Genomic DNA, 19,921 nt, shown 5'->3' with positions numbered 1-19,921 from the left:
AGTGTACCCAAATTTTATACCCTGTATAAAGTGCTTCCCTGGATGTAAATAGTGATATGTTTATATAATAAAATTTATTAGACTAGATAAAACCAAACTAATAGAGTCATGTCAGTGGGATGGCATGTCAGTTTCGTCTGGGTTGGAGGAGGAGGGGAATTATTCTAAGAATTAAGAAAACCTAAGTGAAAAAGTAGACTGATTGGAGTGAGGCTTCTGGGGACACAGAAGCAGGACAAGGAGGGCCTGGGGAGCAGGGTGGTGCATGCCCCATTCTTGCCCTCTGCCCTGGAGGAGCCTAGTAGGGATGAGGAGGCTCTGGCAGCAACGACTCCCAGGAACTAGACAAATGGGACATGAAACTGACCGGGGAAGTTCTCTCAGTCGCCGTGCGGTGGGGGACGCGGGGAGCCTCCCCTGCTGTCTCGCCTTCCTCCTCTTGAGGCCTAAGGAAAACACAGCTTCTCTTTAATGCCAGGTGACCCTCTGAAGCCGGCGCCTCCCTCTGAGGCCTGGCTTCGCACACGTGTGGCAGGAGCGCCACTCATCTCCCCAAAGGTGCTCCATGAGGAGTCGCCCAGAGGCTCGTAGAGGGGAAAAGTGAAGCAGTGCTTCAGAATCGGACCAGTGCCCCGTGAGACAGCCCTGGGGGCGGTGCTGGAGGTCCCCTGAGGGCGCGCCCTATCTCAGCGGCAGCCACTGTTGGCCTTCCCTTCCTTCCTGTGACTGGGGCAACAGAACATTCTGGCTTCAAGCTCTGTGCACTCTGGGTTTCACTGACAAGGGGCCAAGCATGCCTTGTTCAGATGTCCAGTTGCCATCAAAAGCCTCCTCCTCCTTCCCACCCACCCTGCTGCTCCTGGCCACACAGCCACCACTCACCCAGGCTCCTCTGCGGGTCTCTCTGGGGTCTGGCGTTCTTTAAGCTCAAGCTGGAGAAGGAAAAGGTGAAGGTCAGAGTAGCCACAGGGCAGAGCTGTGTCCTCAGGTGACCTCCCTCTAATCACAGCGCTGCACCCCAGCACACCTGGTGGTTGTCCCTTGCCCCCCAGATGCCCCTTTTCATCTTTGACATTCAAAAGTGAGTACTTTCTGTTGCTGGCTCTTCATGCCTGCAATCTCACATCGGAGTTCTGGTTGTGAGACTCCCCCAAGGCAAGGCTGCAGCCCTCCCCAGCCTCGCAGCCTGTCCCCGCTCACCGTAGTGGGCTTCTCCAGAGCAGCAAAGCGCTCTGCCCAGGTGGCTGTGGACTTCTCAAAAGCCTCGTGCCTCTTGATCAGCTTCTCTACACTGTCCACAGTGTGGCCAAAGTCTCGGCTGGCCAGGTAGGGCTCTTGGGCAATGAGCCACGCTTCAGCCACAGAGGCGTCCCTGGAGAACTGGCACACCTCCAACACTGCCACGAGAACAAGCCGAAGACCCACCCACAAGGCCCAAGGGCCTGTTAGCATTCAACAGTCATTCCTGTAGGGACCTGGGCGGCCGGTGGTCAGGTAGGAGAGACAGGTGCCCCTAAACTGCATGAATGTCTTGTTCAGTCCTGACCTCCTGCCCAAGGCCACTCCATCCCCACTCTGGGGTCCTAGCCCATCTCCATTGATAGCCATATTTTAAAAACACATGAATTGAAACAAACTGTTTTGGAAACCAAATGCAGTTTAGATGCCTCTCTTTTGAGGAATAGTCTTCTGCCCTGAATTCTCTTGTTGGCCTTTGTCTTTGTCTCAACTTGAGGATAAACAGCCATAGGGACCTTTTTGGCTCACAGCTCCTACCCGAAAGGCGAGCGTTTCTGCACCTCTCCTCAGCCTCCAGCGCTGGAGGAAGGAACCCCTGACTGGCGTTCCTTAGAGCAAATACCCAGCAAGCTCAGAGCACCGAGAGCGGGAGAGCGCCACCCTGCACCTCCCCAGCCACAGCTCAGCTGAGACAGCAGCCCAGCACCAGGTGGGCCGGGAGTGGGGCCCTGGTCACTGGAGGGAGGCTTCCAGAGTGGGTTTGCTTGGTCTTCTGCTTGGCCCAAGTCCCAGAGCTTTGCCAATGGTTGGTGCTGTGGGCAGGGTCTCCTCCAGGCAGTGGTGAAAAGCCCCCTACTGCAGCATCGCCCTCCCTGCCCCTGCGCCAGTAGGTGTGTGGCCCTACCTCCATGTCCCCAGGCCCTGCGCTGTACTCACACATGTGGAGCCGATCAGCTCGCGCCTCCCATTTATCATTCATCTCCTGCCTCCGGGCCACCACCTGCTTCAGTTTCTCCCGGATCTGTAGGGAGGGAAGGAGAAAAGCATGGGCTTTGGGAATGCTTCCCTCTCTCTAAGGCAGTGCACAGATGGCTGCAGAGAATGCCACACTTGGTCACACAGGCCTGGCTTCAAGTCTTGGCCTTGCTACTTGTTAGCTGTGCAGTCTTAAGATGGAGAACAGGCTTGGTGTGGCTCCGAGTCCTGACCCGCTGGCAGACCTGATGCTCCACAAGTGAAAGATAGGTTCCTCAGAAGCTCCCCAGTCCCTACCAGGAAGCTACCTGGGCAGTAATAGTGAGGACAAGGACACGAAGGGCTCACCTCCTCTGAAGCCTGATGTTGCCGCTGTAGCAGGGACTCCCCGAGCTCCAGGCAGGTGCTGAAGTTCTTGCCCCGGGTGTTGATCTCTGACTTGATGCCCTGGTGATACTTCAAGAGTAGTTCCACAGAGGACACATCCCTGGGGACAGGGCAAGGGCCAGAGAGGGAAACTCTGGGTCACTCTGGCAGAAGGGGCCACCTCCCACTCGCCTCAGGGAGTCTGGCCTGTTCCCTCCTCTCTCTCTGGTCAACCAGGAAGTCCAGCCCCAGGAATACTGAGCCCTAAGGTCTTCCATTGCTTAGTGGACAGGGCATGGGCAGGGGGTGCAGGGTCCCCAGAAGGAGCCAGGGAATACTATTCAACAATAAAAAGGAATGAGGTGGGGCTGGGGTTGTGGCTCGATGGTAGAGCGCTTGCCTAACATGTGTGAGGCTCTGGGTTTGATCCTCAGCACCACTTTAAAAAGATAGATAAATAAAGTTATTGTGTTCATCTACAACTAAAATAATTTTTAAAAAAGGAATGAGGTGTTGCTTCATGGTACAACAAAATGAATCTTGAAAACAGACTAAGTGAAAGAAGTCATTCATAAAAGATAATATATCTATGAACTATCCAGAATAGGCAAATCTAGGGAGAGAGGAAGTGGTGGCTTGCCAGGGGTTCAGGGGCAAGAGGCACAGGGAGTGACTGCTAATGGGGAAGGGCTTTTTTGGGGGTGGGAGTGATGAAAATCTTCTGAACCTGGATGGTAGTAATGGCTGTATAACTAGGAATATATCGCTGGGTGCAGTGGCGCATGCCTGTAATCCTGGAGGTTCGGGAGGCTGAGGTAGGAGGATTTCGAGTTCAAAGTCAGCCTCAGCAGCTTAGTGAGGCCATAAGCAACTTCATGAGATCCTGTCTCTAAATAAAATATATTTTAAAAAGGGCTGGGGATGTGGCTTAATGGTTAAGCACCCCTGGGTTCAATCCCTGATACCTACCCCTGCAAAAAAAAAAAAAAAAAAAAAAACCACTAACAAAAAAAATCTAGGAATAAATAAATACCAATGAATGGAACACTTTAAATGGATGAAGTACAGTGCATGGATTATATCTCAGTAAGCAGGCACCTTGCAAGCAGAGGGATAATTGCTGAACGGACACTAACTGGGTGGACAGCTCTGAGCCCTGCTGGGTGCTCACTGCTTAGGTGCCTGGCCCCGCCTCTCATGGACAATCAGCTTCATCCTGAGTTTTAGGAGGATGGTCCTGGGGGAATGAGCAGTCTTGGACCTGTCCAGCTTTGGATGTGTGAGTTGAAGTGGTCACTGTCCCCTGTTGGACAGTTTGAATTACTCTCTCCCCTTGCTCTGAAATGGTTGATCCTCCCAGTAGAACCTGAGCCACTCAGGAATTCATCTCAGGTGCCCTTCAGGAGAGGAGGAGCGTGGGCACGTGGGCCTCACCTGGTGCGGAGTGAAGCTGCCTTGAGGATGTCCCCCTTACCTGGGCCTCTCCTGGGTCTCAATCTGCCGGTTGATACCCTCCATCCAGGAAAGCAGATCACGGACCATGCTGAAGAAGCGGAATTTGTCTGCTGTGTCCACAAGTTGAGTCCGGCGCCCAGCACAGGCATCAAGCAATGCCTGCCAAGCAGCAGACACCTCCTGTTCCTTGCTCTGGATGGCATCTGCCTTCTCCCCGGCGTATGCTGTCTGCAGGCGAGTAGCCACATCCTGGAACTGCTGTACCTGTGGTCAGGCAAAAGCAGACATTGTTCCCGGGACAGAGGCATGGGGGGCCTGGCACTGGAAGGGCATCTGTCTCCTGTCTCCTCCCTAGCACACCATGGGAAGGTTCTAGCCTCTGCCCAGCGGATGCTGTAGAAGGATCCCTACTTGGACACCTCTATCTACCCAAGGATTTTGGTGAGGATTTAGAAGTGATGGGAACTCAATACCCTTTGATCTCCTTAAAGGAACTATAATGAGAGTAACTGAACCAGGCACTGCTCTACAAAGTTCATACTAACTTTGCATCCTTGCAATAATCCCATGAAAGAGGAACTTTCATTATCCCCGCGTTTGAGATGAGGAAACTAAGGCACAGGGAGGTCAAGTAAATGGCCCCAGATCCCTCATACTAACTGGGGACAGTGGGGTTAGAGCTGTGCTCCTGGGCCCCTGTTCTTAAACCACCCTACATGCCATGTCTTTAAGGAAGGAGCTACACCAGATCCCCAGGGATAATGAAACCTCCTTCCTGAGACCTCAGTGGGACCTCAGAGTCCCCTGTCTCAGGGACTCCGGCACCCCCAAGGACAACAGCTGCACATCAGGTCCCACCTTCAGCTGGAGGATAAATCCCTAAAAGGTCTACTTCCAGGTGAATCAGGGGCCCAGCCCAACCTACCTTGGTGTCATCCCTGAACTCCACTGGGCTGGCCTGGGACTGCATAGCCAGTGGAGGCCTGAGTAACCTTTGGCAGCTAGGGTCTCTCACCTTTGTCCTGTTCTATCACACCAAGTTCTGGGGAAACCTAGGGATCTGCAGAGGTGCCTCTGCATATCCCCAGTGATTAAGGGGGTGTCAAGAAGGCAGATCTTGGGAGCACCCCAGCTCCCACTGGAAAGACCGGCCTGCCTGGTGGGCACACACATGTGAGATTTATAGCCAGAGCACCAGAGTCTGAGCCTTGGCCTCACTATGTATCTGCAAGTTCCCAGGCAACTTTCTGGCTCTCTGCGCCTTGCTTTCCTCACCTACAAAATGCAGACAGTGTTAGTACCTCAGAGCATGGCTATGAGGATCTAGCTAGAAAAGCACTATGCGTTAGCTAATAATATTGCATAAGGTATTTTATGGATTTTTTTCTTTGGTGAGAATTCAGTTTAAAGTACTTCTGAAGTTAAAGAGTATCTGAAAGCCACTACTCCCTGCCCTGAGCTGTTAGTTCTCTAAGGAAGGGAAATCTCCAGGTGCCCATTCTAGAAGGTTCCCCTTCAGGAGCCAGAAGGGTGGTAGCACTTGTGGGCACCTGCACGCCCAGCAGGTGGAGCTCGCGCTCGAAGGCAGTGTGCACCCGGTGGAAGGACTCGGCAGTGCTGGCGTCCAACCCCACATCCTCGGGCAGCTCGCGGTGCTTCTCGTCGATGAGGCCCAGGATCTCCACCCCAGTGTAGAAGTAGCGGTGCAGGTCATAGGAGGCTGCCAGCAGCTGCATGCGTGTGTCAATGAGCTCCAGCAGGTCCGCCCACATGTCATTCAGCCCATCCTTCCACTCGGCGATGGTGGCTGCCTCACTGTGGCCCGCATCGATGAGTCGCTCAATGATGGCATTCACATTGTCCACCCGCTCCTGCCCAATGGCCCCAGTCTCCCGGGCAAAGTCCCGGAATTTGTCTCGAAGCATCTGAACATGGGGCAGACAAAAATGGGGTTAGTGGGGCTCAGGGCCAGGTGGGTGTCATCTTGCTCCCAGCTGCAGATGTTGCTAGGTGGCCACTGTGACCATCTGGTGCTGACCCTCAGTCTTTCCCCAGGGCAGCGTGGGCCCTCTGACCACACCTCACCCTGGTGTGACTGCATCCCTGTGCAATGCCCTGCAACGGTAGGGGCATCGTGAGGGTCTGAAACCATGGCTGACTGTGTCTACTGCAAAGAAGGCGGGAGCTGTGGTACTCACGGTCACGTGGTCAAAGTCTTGCCCCATTTCTTGGGACGAGGCCACCATCTCCTTTTCTGTAATCCACTGCTCCAAGTCATCAGCCTCCCTCTTCAGCTGGAACAGATGGTACATGTTCTCCAGCTTCCGCCTGCGTTCCTCTGCCATGTCCTTCAGCCCGGCATACTGCTTATCCACTTGCCCCTGAAGTCTGATTATCTGTTCCCTGGAATTTGATCCAAGAAATCCCTTAAAGATGGTGATCAAGAACCCTGAGCAGCCGGCTCAGAGGAGCCGACCTTCTCCTCCCTAGATCCCTACATAGGGGAGTGAAGCTCAGGAGAAGCGATAGTGGCTTTTCCTGGGGAAGAGCTGGTGAGAGAAGGAATAACCTGTTTGGCCACAGTGCCTCAGGGGAGGGCTGGACTGTGTCATGGAGTTCTGCCCTGGTGTGGCACCTGCTGCTGTGGCCCTGTCTCTGGGAAGCTCATAGGTTCATGCGCACAGGGCAGACTTCTCCATTTCCTTCTCAGGAGGTCGATGGGGCGGGGCTGAGAGGGCTCTAGCAGTGGTGCCCCTGCCGAGCTCTTCAGGGAGAGACAGAACCAGGGGCCCAGTCCTTGGGGATCTCTGGGAGCTGTGTGGCTGCCAGGACCAGCAGTGGCAGCTGAGGACCATAACAAGGGCAGCCTGAGGAGTCTGGTCAAGGGTTCTCATTTATTCAGAATCCAGGCAAGTCAGTGGTTCAGATGGGTCCAACTTTTCTACATTCACTTTGACATAGGATTCTGCTGAGGATTTTATGAGGTCCTGAAGTACTTTCTGAACCATAAAAAGAAAAGCAAAATGAGTCTTCAGTGTCTCTTAGCATATTCTAAATCTTCAAAAGATTGGAGTTCTAAGGTCACCAAAGCATAATTGTGCTATTCCATTTTCTGATCTTTTTGCAAACCAGGCCTCAGGTGGCCCATGTTGGCGTCCCTCACACAAGACTACCCCAAAAGGGACTGGGCCCATCAAGAGTCCAGAAACTTCTATATCTGGGGGAAATTGTTCCCATTTTCCTTTCTTAAACCTGGAGGGATATTGGTTGGTGGGGTCACTGGCCTGATGCCCAATGACCTGCCGAGTCACTTCAGGAGGCACACGCACCCCTCAGGGTGTCCTGCGGCCAGCAGGCTCTGGGCCCGGCCAGCCAGCTGCTTCATGTTCCTCCCGTACTCCTCCACGGTGCGCTGCTGCCTCAAGTGCCTCTTGAGCATCACAATGGCGCCCTCTTCATCCTATGAGGCAGCAGAGGTCAGCGCCACAGAGTTTCAGCCCAGCTTCCTGGAGGTGCTGGGCGAGGAGAGCCCTTCCCCTCCTAACCCTTGGACTCCCAGCAACACCCACACCCTGCCTTTCTCCATCATCTGCTCTCTGTCCTTCTGCCCACTGCCAACCTGCTGCCCCATGAAAACTTTCTAACAACCCAGCTTTGAGAGACCCCTTCCCTTCCCTCCCTTCTCCACAGCAGTTAAGGGACAGCAGGGAGATTCTGTGGGTCCCCTGGACACCCTCACCCACTCACACCCCTCACATGCTTGGACTCCACCCCACTAGTGCCCACTCCAGCTCTCCCGTCCACCTTGGCACCCTGGCTGGCAGCCCCTGCCCCAGCAGACCTTGGGGGGCTCATCAGAGAAGACATAGAGCTCCTGCTCGCTGATCCAGGCCTCGGCCTCGCCCGCGTCCAGGTAGTACTGCTGTGCCTCGTGGGCGTCCCGCAGGCGCTGCAGCCGCCCAGCCGCTGCCTCCCGCAGGGTTGCCCACGAGGCCTGCAGGTGCCCCAGGCGTTCCTCAATGTCCTGGATGTCGATCTCTGCAGTCTCCACCAGCTGCCGCCCCCGCTGCAGCACGTCCTCCACCCGCGGTGCGTGGCCCAGGATCTCATTCTGCAGTGTCTGTGACCATGAGGAAGGGTTCAGGGGCGGGGTCCTCCCACCAGGCACGGGAGCCTGTTTCTGCAGGGCCAGGGCACTCGTGGCCCCTCTCCCCCTCCTGCTGGAGTAGAGCAGGTGATGCCAATAAAAACTGCCCATGCCCACCTGCCAGCAGGACAGTGAACACTCCCGGGCCTCCTCCTTCAACCCTCATAGGTCTGAGAGAAGCACTTGGGAACGGGCACATGCACTGAAGGAACTTGCTGGCAGCGAGTGGCAGAGCGGGAGCGGAACATAGCCCTGCCTGATGTCAAAGCCAGGCTCCTGGCTGCTCTCCCCGCTCCCTCTCTGCATCAACAGAGCTTGATCTCTCAGGTGTACACACCGGAGGGAAGGAAAACAATTTTAGAACGACCCCCTGATGTCTTTTTTCAGCAGCTTTTGCTCCAGATAAAAGAACAGCTGGTAGTTGCCCCTGTGTAGAGTTTTGGGTTTGGTTTTGTTTTTCTCCATTTTTACTTTTCAGTCCTTTGTGAACTGTGTATTATGTCCTGTTTGCCCCTTTGGTTACCCAAATGGCCTTTTCCTCTGCCTCCTGCGACTGGGTCACCTTTACCTTCAGGAGGCCCTGACACGTGTACAGAATCCTTTCGGGGTCCTTGAAACCAAGCTAGCTGCTTCTCATGTGGGTTCTTGGCCTCCTTACACCTTGTTTCTTCTCTCTCTTTTAAAGAGCATTTTCTCATGGCCTTTAAAAACCATCTAGAAGGCAGAGTGGAGAGCAGTCCACAGAGGTGACTGCCAGCATTTTAAATATTTATGAAACCGAGCTCAGTGGTACATGCCTGTAATCCCAGTGGTCTGGGAGGCTGAGTTAGAAGAATTATGAGTTCAAGACCAGCCTCAGTAACTTAGTGAGACTCTGTCTCAAAATAAAAATTTGAAAAAGAAGGTCTGGGGAATATAGCTCAGTGGTAAAGCACCCTTGGATTCAACCCCCAGTTTAAAAAAAAAAAAGAAAGAAAGAAACAAACAAAGAAACAAAGGCAGAAACAAAGAAAAAGAAAAATGTTAAAATGTTAGACTAGTAAGATCCACAAGGCACCTCACCTGGGGAAATACATTTTTGTACTTAATATTCAAAACATTGATTTTGACAATTTTCTGTAGTCTCTGCAATTATATTCAAGTTGTCAGCTCCATTTTGCTTCATTACTTTCTCTGAGATCTTATGATCTCTGCATGGTGCCCTAAAAAGATATTTCTCTTGCTTTTTAAGCAATTACCCTCTTGTCTTTCTGGGATACAAAACTATGATATCTTCTTCCCTGTTTTCATTCATTCAACAATTTTTTAGGGTATTATCTACACACCAGATCTTGTTCTAGGTACTAAGGACTAAATGGAGAGATGAAGACGACCCTACCCTCTTAAAGCTCATAGTCCCATAGAGGAAATAGACGTGAGCATGTAAATGCTATCTTCCTTTGGTGTTATGGGAAAAATACACAGTGGGATGTGGCGGTGGCTCCTCTAGCTAGGAGAATCAGGAAAGGCCTTTCTGAGGAGATGACATTGGAGTGAGACATGAACAGTGAGAGGGAAGCAACCAAAGGTCTGGGGTGAGTGTTCCCAGGAAAAAGGAAGAACCCATGCAAAGGCCCTGGGGTAGAAAGGAGCCTGGACTGTGTAATGCTGCACGGTTGGAAGAGGAGAGCTAGTGAAGGAGGCTGAATGGAGTAAGAGATGTGATTTAGGTAGGCAGGAGCCAGACCAGGCGTGGCGATGGTTCTTAATCCTGATGGCACATTGAATACTCCAGAAAAACAGGTACAGCCAGGGCCCCACTCACAGAGAAATGAATTAATTGAGACCTAGTCTTTGTATGTTTAAATGTCCCCAGGTGACTTTAATGTGCAGCCACCTTGCAGGATTTGTTCTGACTGTAAAGGACAGCGGCTAGAGCAGTGGTTCTCAAAGTGAAGGCCCCAACTGGCTGCATCTGGAACCTTGCCAGAAATACAAAGCATCAGGTTCCACCCCTGAGTCTGACTCTGGATCCGGGTGGAGCCGGAGAAACTGTGTTGAACAATCCCCCCAGGCCAACGGCACCGGCACTGAAGTTAGAACCACTGCCACAGAGGGTGTTCAGGGAGGAAGTTATACATGGCTTTGTGCTTTAGTCGCCCAGCCCCAAACAGTCTTTACTAGGGCAGGCACACTCTCAAAAGAGGTTCCTTCCCTTCTTGGTTAGAGGAACCCCATCTGTATCTTGTCCTTTTCCTGAAATAGAACTGCCAGTCAGGGGAGTTGGAAACCTCTGGGCATTAATACTTCCTGAGGCTCAACAGGCTCAAAAGTCTTCAGTGTTGGAAAAGCTAGAGCTGGCTCATCCGCACAACTGAGGAAACAGAGGGCCCAAGGACACTTTCTCCCACCAGACTTCGTCCTATGACTGAAGGCTGTGGCATTAACTGAGCCTGAATCTCACCATCTTCTAGCCCAAGTCCCTGCATACAGCACTGGAGCCTTGGTACTAGATCATGTCACCTGGAAGCAAAGGGTTCCAGGGAACTTTGGAGAAACCTCTTTGAATACGGTTCATGCCTTTGCACAATTGCTGGGCTCCAACATCCTGTGAGCAGAAGTCGGCAGCACTATTTTGAAGGAAGGGTGTGCTGTGCCATGACCTCCCTTCCCCAAGAGCCGCAGCACTGACGTGGCACTCTGGAACACATTGCTCTTCTCTGGGACCTAAGTTCCTGGGTTCTCCCTGTTAATTCAGAGAGCTGACCAGACAGCAAAAGGGAGTCTCCCAAGAGAAGGGACTGAGACCAGCTCCTGGCCACGCATGAAGCCACTGTGACCCTACCCACCTGGCTTCCTTGAAAATTCAGGCTCCCTCTACTGCCCTGACACAGAGGAAGTGTTTGGCATGTGCTGTGTCCAGGATTGTGATCAGAGTCTAGTCTGGCCTCAGAGAACTGAACATCAGTTGGATGTTTGCTTCTAGGACTCCAAGTTAAAGTTCAGCAGCTTTCTTTCTTTTTTTTCAGCAGCTTTCTAATGGGGTTTGAGCTCCCCAAAGCATCCTTCTGTGTCCAGAGAAGTGGGGTCTATGTACCTTGATGACAGCACACTTTCCAAGCTCAGCCCAAGAAGAGGACAAGGCAGTGTCAGAGGAGAAAACCCAGGAGTTATGAGCTTCTCTTGGGAAGGCCAGTGAATTCAGAACTGAAAATGCATTAAATCCAGGCCAGGACCTCGGGGGATCCTGCACCCACCTTGAGCCTGATGGAGTCTGAATGACCCCAAGTCCCCAAGTACCACAATTGCTCTTTCCTCTGTGATCCTCCCAGAATTCTCCCTGCTCTTTCTGCAGTGAGACATCAAGTACAGTTGAGGGATCCCAAGTCCCCAATGGAAGCAATAATCTGCTATGGCTGACCTTCCGGGATCAGAGCCAGGCAGGATCAGGAGAGGCAGGTGCACTGACCAGGTGAGGCAGGACTTACCTGGTTCTTCTTCATGAACAGCTGCACCGTTTGCAGGTTAGTGCCATAGTCGGCTGACTGGGCCAATGGCAGCCTCTCTTCTACCCAGAGCTGCAGAGACAAAAGGCAGAGGGACAGCTGATGACAATCACAGCTGCCTCCTCCCAAGAACTGGACAGTGCATTGCCAGCCATGTCTCCTTAGTTCCTCCCAACACCCATTAGAATTTTTGTTTTTGTTTTTTTTTCTTCCTTCCATTTTCTAGATGGGAATGTTCTGATACTTTGAACTAAGGTTCCAAATAACTTGCTCCTGGTCAGACTATGAGAAAGCACTTGAGGCTGGATCTTGAGCCCAAGCCTGTCTGAACCCAAATCCCATGTCATTACCATCAAAGGCAGCCAGGGACCACTGAGTTACCATTCAAAATGCACTGGCTTTGCTTTCCTAGTTAATGTAATCATCACAGTAACCCTCTGAAATAAGTGGGTGAGATGACCAGTATCTGCTGCCAAGGACTGCTGTGGGCAGCGGCCAGCTAACCCTGGTAGCAGCTGGCGGCTCAGCCCTTGGGGGTGGAGAGGCTGCAGCCCACGCACCGTCTCATCCTCTAAGTCGCGGCTGATCTGCAGCTTGGCTCTGGATAATTCCAGCTGCTTCCTCCTCTGCCCCAGGGGTTCCAGGAGGTCCAGGAATCGTTTCTCGATGCTCAGGTCAGCGTCTCCCGCTTCTTCTCCCAATAAGGGTGCCTGGCCAAACAGCTCCTGCAGCTCCTCCTTCCGCACATTCACCTGGTCCTCTACTCTCTGAGACACAAAGGGACAGCACAGCACTGGCCTCAGCACCTGGGCAGCCCCTTCTTGCTCTTCATCTATCCATCCCTCGCCCATCCTGTAAGCCCCAGTTTGAGCTCAGACTCCTCCAAGAAGCCCCCCTGGAAGTCCTCATTCATCCTTCCCTCTGCTGAGGGCCTGCCCTGTACTTCTCATGCATCCTTTGATTGGAACCTTGTCACTGCCAAAAGGGTAGGGGACAGATTAGGAATCCTAAGACACGTTTGCATGATAGAGCAAGTCCACCAGGAAGAACAAAGGTACTTGCTTTATGCTTTCAGATTTTCTCCCCAAGATCCTCTCTAGTTTAATGATTTGAGTCTACAGCCTGCTCACGTGCCTTCAACTTAGCCAACATCCTGTTGACGCTGGTCAGGTCCTTGCCCGGATCATCTGACCGCAGCTGGTCCTCCATGGCGCTGATCCATTTGTTGAGGTCAGCGTGGGTCTGCAAGCGCAGGTCAGAGCTCCTGGCGGCTGAGAGATGTTGGGTCTTCTCCTTGGTGATGGCCTGCAGCTCATCCCAGAGTCGGTGCAATGTGTCCAGCCTCTGGGACACCACAGCCTCAAACTGGGGCTTCTCCTCCTTCAGTTGCCTTCCTTCCTGAGGGGAAATGGGGATAGTGCACCCTCTGAGATCTCGGTGGCCTACAAGCAGCCCCATTCCAGGCATTGCAAGGGGTTTTGGGATGCGAGGTCAGTAAGAATTAGCACAGAACTTGATTCGGTAAGGTTCCACTGGAACGGACTCTGAACCCTTGGAGTCATTGGCAGGGGAGAGCAGGGCAGGGAGAGCGGTGTTGAGGGCAAATGATTCAGGGAGACCACTGTGTGGGGGGCTGCAGATAGGGTTCAACTGGTACTGAAAACATAAACGATTCATGATCTATCCAGGTACAAGCATTCCTGAGTTCCAGAGGTTGAAGCTAACCTTTGGCGATACCTTTAATTATTAAGGTTGCCTTATCTGGTTTTCACCTATATAAAAGCATTTTTTTGGGTGCATACCATGTGATAGGACTTGTGCCTAGAGACATATTCTGCTAACAGTAGTCAATGTTTTTGAGAATCTTTTATTTTTATTGTATTTATAGTATTTATTTATTTATTTGGTTCTGGCAATTGAACCCAGAGGCATTTTACTACTGAGCTACATTCCCAGCTCTTTTAATTTTTTATTTTGAGATAGGGTTTTGCTAAGTTGCTGAGGCTGACTTTGAACTTTTGATCCTCCTGCCTCAGCCTCCTGAGTCACTGGGATTACAGGCATGTGCCACCGTACCTGGCTTATCGAGAGTCTTACAATTGCCAAATACTATCTTAAGTGCATTATTTGTCCTCAAGTATTCAGGACTCATAACTCCATTGCTTAAGTGCTGTTATTATCCTCATTTCAGAGAGGAATCTGAGGCCCAGGGAGGCAAAGAAGCCAGATAATCTGGCTCCAGAGGCTGCATCATTAACTGCTATACAGCATGGCTTTGTGTGGACCCTAGGGGTCTGCTTCTTCCTGGACAGCCACAGAAGCAGAGCAAAGGGACATGAGTCCCAGATCTAACCCCTGTTACCGTGCAAGCCCATTAGAAGGGACCCTCTATAGCACTGTGAGGGCTATGAATGACTGCTTCCTGGCATTTTTCCAAACAATGAGGATTAGCTTCCTTGGACTGATCATTTCATGTATTCTGCTGACCCTGAACAGGGATGGTACTGGAATGCTGGTAAGGATAATAGAAGGCATATAGAAACATCTATTGTCCTGGCACAGATGCTGAAGCTCCAACTGGGGTGAATCTTCATTGCCCTGGACTATCTCAAGTCAGGTGACCCACAGAAGAGGCACCAGTTATGACCAGACTTAACAAGACTTGCTGAATCAGGATCTCTGAAGATTGAATAACTATTTAGAGAATTTTTTTTTTTCCACTGCCAAATTCTATACTATCCAGCAAGCTTCAGGACAGTGTCTCTGCTGTGGACGAAGCCCCATTCTCATATGAATATCTGTTATGGTTGAGATACTAGGTGTCTCCCAAAAGCTCACATGTAAGATAATGCAAGAAAGTTTAGAGGTGAAATGATTGGGTTATGAGAGTTTAAACCTAATCAATGCATTAATCCCCTAAAGGCAGGCAGAGTGTGGCTGGAGGAGGTAAATTCCTGGGGCATGCATACCTTTAGGGTATACGTTTTGTCCTTGTTGAGAGGAAATACCTCTTGGCTTCTTGGTGGCCCTTCCTCCACCACACTCTTCTGCCATGATGTCCTGCCTCATCTTGGGCCCAGACCAACGGAGTCGGCCATCCACAGACTGAGACCTCTGAAGCCATGAGCACCAAATAAACTTTTCCTCCTCTCAAATTGTTGTCAGTTCTTTTGGTCCCAGCAACAAAAAAGCTGACCAAAACAATATCAAGGCAGTGAGCTGCCCACCACCTACTCATTCTACTTACTGCATCAATGTTCTCAAGCCACCCTTGGTGGGAATCCAGCTCTGCTATAAATGCCTGGTGCTTCAGCCATTTGTTGTGAAGATTGCGTGCTTCATCATAGGAGACATCCGGAGTAGTCAGCAACTTGTCATTGATCCAGAGAGTAAGCTGTGGGCAGAGAGAGTAAACCTGATGGTCCCTGACTGCACATTTTTGGTCAAGGGGAGGAAGCATGAGCACAGAAGAGAACTAATCTCTAACTCTGGAATCCTAGGCTACCATGTGGCCCCAGACTTGTCTTCCTCACTAGACAGTGTGTGGTGCCCAACCAGGGATAATTTATTCTCTTCATATTTTCAGAATCTAGCACAGGGCCTGACAAATTGTAGGAGCTCAGTAAGTTTTTACTGGATGGATGGATAAATCCCTTCTTTGACAGTAGGTTGAGAAATCAGTAATAAACACAAAGAAAATGATATGTGAGGAAGAGGCCAGGGAGGATCCAATAATTAACAAGAAAGGAAAGAACTGTGATGAGCATCCAATGCTTCCAAGATGTCCTGGCACCATACCAAGCTTGCCTTGTGCCAAGGCACAGGTAGATGAAAACAAAATTGTCCGGGCTGGGAAGAAGGGGGATCGTAGGGAGGAAGTCAGGGAAAGCCCCACTAACAAGGGAATTCCTATCAATGGAAGGACTTGGGTAGGCAGATTAAAGACTTTCCTTATACAATGAGCCCCAGGTGAGCAAGGACCTTCTCAGCCAGCAGGTCTCCAACTGGGAGGTTTGTTTAAGATGGATACTTCTCTCTCTTGTTCTTTAAGGTTCTGATCCATCAGTGCTCAACTGGGGCCTAAGTGTCTGCTTTAACGAAGTCCAAGACTAGCTCCACAACTTGCAAGGCCCAGGGCAAAATGAAGATGTTCAAAAGTATTACAAATTTCCGGATGGAAACAGCAGGGCATTACCCAAGCACAGGGTCACACGCTCTTGACCAGCCCTGTCTAGGCCCTGGGTGATTCCAATATAGGGAATTCTCAGACTACTCCTTGAGAATTCCTGTTCTACACCTGGCAAATCAAAGGATGATTTTTCAGATGGGTGTTGGGGGTGGAGTCCCGAGGAACTGCAGATTGAGAGGATGACCTAAGCTGCTGAGGACCCTGAGTTTTCCACTCATGAACTTCTACCACTGCTGGGTAGAAAAGGATTCCTGTGACCTCCCACCTCTAGGACACTTTGCTCCTAGACAGGAATCTCTTGGAAAGCGAGCCTGGCCTGCTGGCCTTACCTCCTGGCAATTCTGGAGGAAGTTCTGTAGCTGAAGGTTGTCTTTCAAAAGAACGGAGGCCTCCTGGGCCTTCTCATTGTTCCTCTGGTATCTAGAAAGGAAGCCAAAACCCATCACAAAAGTGCTGAGTCTGGGCCCTTGCCCAGCCTTACCCAAGCCCCTAGGTAGTTTGGGTAGCTCTTAAGCAAAAAATACCTGTCTTCTATCAGCCGCACCTTCTCCATGATCTTGTCTGTGTACAGGTTTCCCTCCATGATCAGCTTGTTTCCAGAGTCCACAGGACTCAAGACCTTTTCCCGGTTGTTGTCCATAGACATCAAGAAATCCTCGAACTTGCGAATTCCAGCCTCTGCAGCTTCTAGGGAATCTGGGGGCTCCAAGTGAGCCAGAGTGTATTCCTGTTGAAGCAAGTTCCCAGACAAGGCATGAAGACAAACTGAGGAAGCGGTAAGGGCTCCTGCCAAGCAGTAACACCACATGCAGTCATAGAGGCTGGGGTGTGAATGGCGGCAAAAAGACTTGGGCAAAAAGACTCTATGCCCACCCCAGGGTACCTTGTGAACAGTGTGTCTAAAGTCACATGGAAAGGTAGCCTCCTAGGACAAGATTCACCTCTCTAACCTCTGACTGACCCAAGAACAAGACAGTTTGGCACTCAGGGCTGGAAAAGGCACATGAGGAAGAAGAAAGAGACCCCCAACCCCACCCCAGGTAGTTGCTACAAGGAGCCCAAGAAAAGCACCATTTGGCCCCAGAGTTCTGTAGCTCATTTGGAGACTCACCACCAGTGATGCTGCACCAAGAGAGCCCCATCCCCAGCCCTGCATGCCTCTCTACCTGGTTGCTGAGGATGGCTTCAGCTTGTTTGGCGTCTTTCTGAAACTCCTGAAAGCCGAGGCACTGTTTGAGGGAACGGCCGCGGCTCTCCCACATCCGGCACAGGGCATCCCAGCCGATATCCAGACCCTCCAGTCGCTGACCTAGAAGCAGGTACTCCGGGTCTGTCTGGCCTTGGATCACCTTCTCTCCAGAGGCCTTCACCTGCTTGTAGTTTTCTTCGCGTCCATCAATTTCATCCTTGAGGGAGTTATGCTGCTGCAGGAGCTGCTCAGCCTCTGGGAATGACTCAGGCATGTCCTCAGTAGCCACCATCTTTTGGGCCATGGACAGCCAGGCCTGGAAGTCATCTAGATCCTGCAGGAAGGCCTGCAGCTGGCTGGCTTCCCCCAGCGAGGCCTCCTGGCCCTGCAAGGCTTCCTGCAGGCCCTTCCACAGCTCCTCCACGTACGCCTGCCGACGCCCAATGTCCTCCTTCAGTTCGGGGTGCGACTCCATCAGCCGCTGTGACTCACGCTCCAGGGCACCCACACGGGCCTGGATTGCAGCCACATCACGCTCCAGCCCTGCCAGCTTTCTCTGGATGGCGATAACACCTGCCAGGTCCCGCCCCAGGTCCTTGGTAGACTCCACAACGCTCGTCTTGTCTATGATCCACTTGCTGGTCTCCTCACAGTCCACACAATAGTTGTGCACCCGGAGGGCTGAGTCCACCGCTTCCCGCCGCTCTGACACCATGGTCTGGAATTTCTGCCACCTGCCAGAGGGGGATGAGGCCCCAGAAGAAACAGAGATACCTTGTTCCTTAACTCTTCCCATAAGGTATCCCTTCCCAGATGTCCAATGAGTCTCCACCATAGACCTTGTATGCTGAAAAAAAAAAAAAAAAACTACCTACCTAACAATCTGGACAAGCAAAATTCATTTGTCCAATTTTACTCAAGATATGTCTAACTGACATTCAGATCTCTGACCAGCAAGGGGCAAGCAGTGATGTGATTCCAACCACAGGGAAGGGAACTTGTGAGTCAAGGCGCTGGACTTCAGGTAAACACAAAGTTTAATTTTTCAGTGGTGCAGAAGCAATAGGCATTTAGTAGAAACCATATTTTGAATTTTAATTTTTTCCTGGGCTATTGATATAAATTACAATATTCTCTGGAGATTCTGGGCAGTGGCAGTGGACTGCAGCTCCTGGTCAACCATGAGACCATGAGGCTAACAAAGGATAATCTACAAGGTGCTGTGTTCTAAGCTGGAATGTTTGATAGGTTAGGCATGGAAATGCATTTGCTTTTCTTTCTTTGAGCCAGGGTCTTGCTATGGTGCTCAGGCTGGTCTTGAACTCAAAGAATCCTCCCACTTCAGGTCCCCAAGTAGCTGGGACTAGTGCCACTATGCCTGGCCAAAAATGCATTTTCTACTTAAAGTATTTTCAGTTGACAATGGACTTTTCAAGATGTAACTCCATCATAAGTCAGGAAGCATCTGTATATAACTTCCCCAGAGTTTTAGAAATGTTGAAAATAATTAGAAAGCTTACTTGATTAACTTCAGGAATACTTTAAGACATAGAGTGCCCAGCTGCCTAGAGGAACTTTGCAGACACCCAAGGCATGTTCAGAGTGCCCTAGGGCCTGAACAATTTCATCTTGGGCCTAAAAGAAAAGAGGCCTGGAGAAAAAGAGCAAGAGGAAGAGGAGAGAAAGAGGAGAGGGAGGAAGACTTCGACTGGGATCTTAATTAAAATGGGTAACGTAATCTTAACCACCAAGTGCAGTGTTGCTATGAAACCAGGAAATATAGCTAAGGTCTGGCAGATGTCCCAGGGACCCAGGGTTGCTCCACAGACCATAAGCCTCTTTTAAAGAGTTTCCCATTAAGCCAGGCATGGTGGCACACGTCTGTAATCCCAGTGGCTTGGGAGGCTGAGGCAGAAAGACTGTGAGTTCGAAGCCAGTCTCAGCAATTTAGCAAGGCCCTAAGCAACTCAGTGAGACCCTGTCTCTAAATAAAATATTAAAAAGGGCTGTGGCTGGGCGCTATGGGGCACATCTGTAATGCCAGTGGCTTGGGAGGCTGAGGCAGGAGGATCATGAGTTTGAAGTCAGCCTCAGCAAAAGTGAGGCATTAAGCAACTCGATGAGACCCATCTCTAAATAAAAAATACAAGATAGGGCTGGGGATGTGGCTCAGTGGTCGAGTGGCCCTGAATTCAATCCTCAGTACCCGCTGCCCCCCAGCCCCAGGACCAAAAAAAAAAAAAGAATTGCCTATTAGCCAGGCCAGACTACCAGAGGTGCCTCCCTGGCCCAGGCTTACTCATTCTGCCATTACGATCTATAAGCACATGAGAAAATGGAGAATGCTTATGCACCGATTGAACCCATCTCTCTTGAATTACCCACAAGGGAAAGATGCATTATATTAGACTTTGGGAGAATACTGACAAAACCAGATCTTGACCTGTGGAGTATATGATTTTGAGAAAAAATAAGCCAAGCTCACAAAATATCTGTGGTATAAAGGACTCACGCACAAGGCAGAGAGGGTGAAGGGAGCTTGAGGAGCGATGAGCAGATGGGGGCAGGCTTCACAGAGGCCATATGAGTCGTGCCTCCACTGGGGTCAGCTATGGAAGAAGAGGACCCTGAGACTCTCTTTCATCTTCGTATCCCAGCACCCAGGGGATGGAAGTAGAGGGTACAGGCAGATGGGCCAGGTAGAAGGCACTGTGTCATTCCCAAGGTGGACAACAGGGGCTAGTCTGCTCTGAAAGACAGGTCTGCAGAAAGAAGTTTTTCCCATGGGAAGGGACTGGGAAGACCTTAAGCAAGAAGAGCAAGAGCCTGAGGACTTCTCAGCTCTCCCCCTAGATGGTGAGTCCCTGCACTCTGGG

The 19,921-nt window shown here is 51.1% G+C and overlaps 1 protein-coding gene across 3 annotated transcripts in view; it reads right to left on the bottom strand.

Annotated features, from left to right (window-relative positions):
* Positions 1 to 19,921, bottom strand: part of SPTB (spectrin beta, erythrocytic) — a 116,150-nt gene that overhangs the window by 15,294 nt on the left and 80,935 nt on the right. For all 3 annotated transcript variants that reach the window (XM_079127069.1, XM_079127070.1, XM_079127071.1), the window contains exons 16-32: positions 17,023 to 17,779; positions 16,381 to 16,583; positions 16,186 to 16,276; positions 14,915 to 15,061; positions 12,798 to 13,065; positions 12,228 to 12,430; positions 11,650 to 11,739; positions 7,877 to 8,155; positions 7,365 to 7,495; positions 6,234 to 6,438; positions 5,586 to 5,960; positions 4,055 to 4,299; positions 2,563 to 2,701; positions 2,176 to 2,260; positions 1,201 to 1,397; positions 883 to 932; positions 368 to 446 (exon numbers count right to left, since the gene is read on the bottom strand). In XM_079127069.1, coding sequence (XP_078983195.1) covers positions 368 to 446; positions 883 to 932; positions 1,201 to 1,397; positions 2,176 to 2,260; positions 2,563 to 2,701; positions 4,055 to 4,299; positions 5,586 to 5,960; positions 6,234 to 6,438; positions 7,365 to 7,495; positions 7,877 to 8,155; positions 11,650 to 11,739; positions 12,228 to 12,430; positions 12,798 to 13,065; positions 14,915 to 15,061; positions 16,186 to 16,276; positions 16,381 to 16,583; positions 17,023 to 17,779 — 3,544 coding nt within the window. The remainder of the gene's footprint in view (positions 1 to 367; positions 447 to 882; positions 933 to 1,200; positions 1,398 to 2,175; positions 2,261 to 2,562; positions 2,702 to 4,054; positions 4,300 to 5,585; positions 5,961 to 6,233; positions 6,439 to 7,364; positions 7,496 to 7,876; positions 8,156 to 11,649; positions 11,740 to 12,227; positions 12,431 to 12,797; positions 13,066 to 14,914; positions 15,062 to 16,185; positions 16,277 to 16,380; positions 16,584 to 17,022; positions 17,780 to 19,921) is intronic.

The sequence above is a fragment of the Sciurus vulgaris genome (assembly GCF_902686455.1).
Source record: "Sciurus vulgaris genome assembly, chromosome: 2".
Lineage (NCBI taxonomy): Eukaryota > Metazoa > Chordata > Mammalia > Rodentia > Sciuridae > Sciurus > Sciurus vulgaris.
The sequence above is the reverse complement of the archived record's forward strand: the minus strand, read 5'-3'. Positions and strand labels throughout refer to the sequence as shown.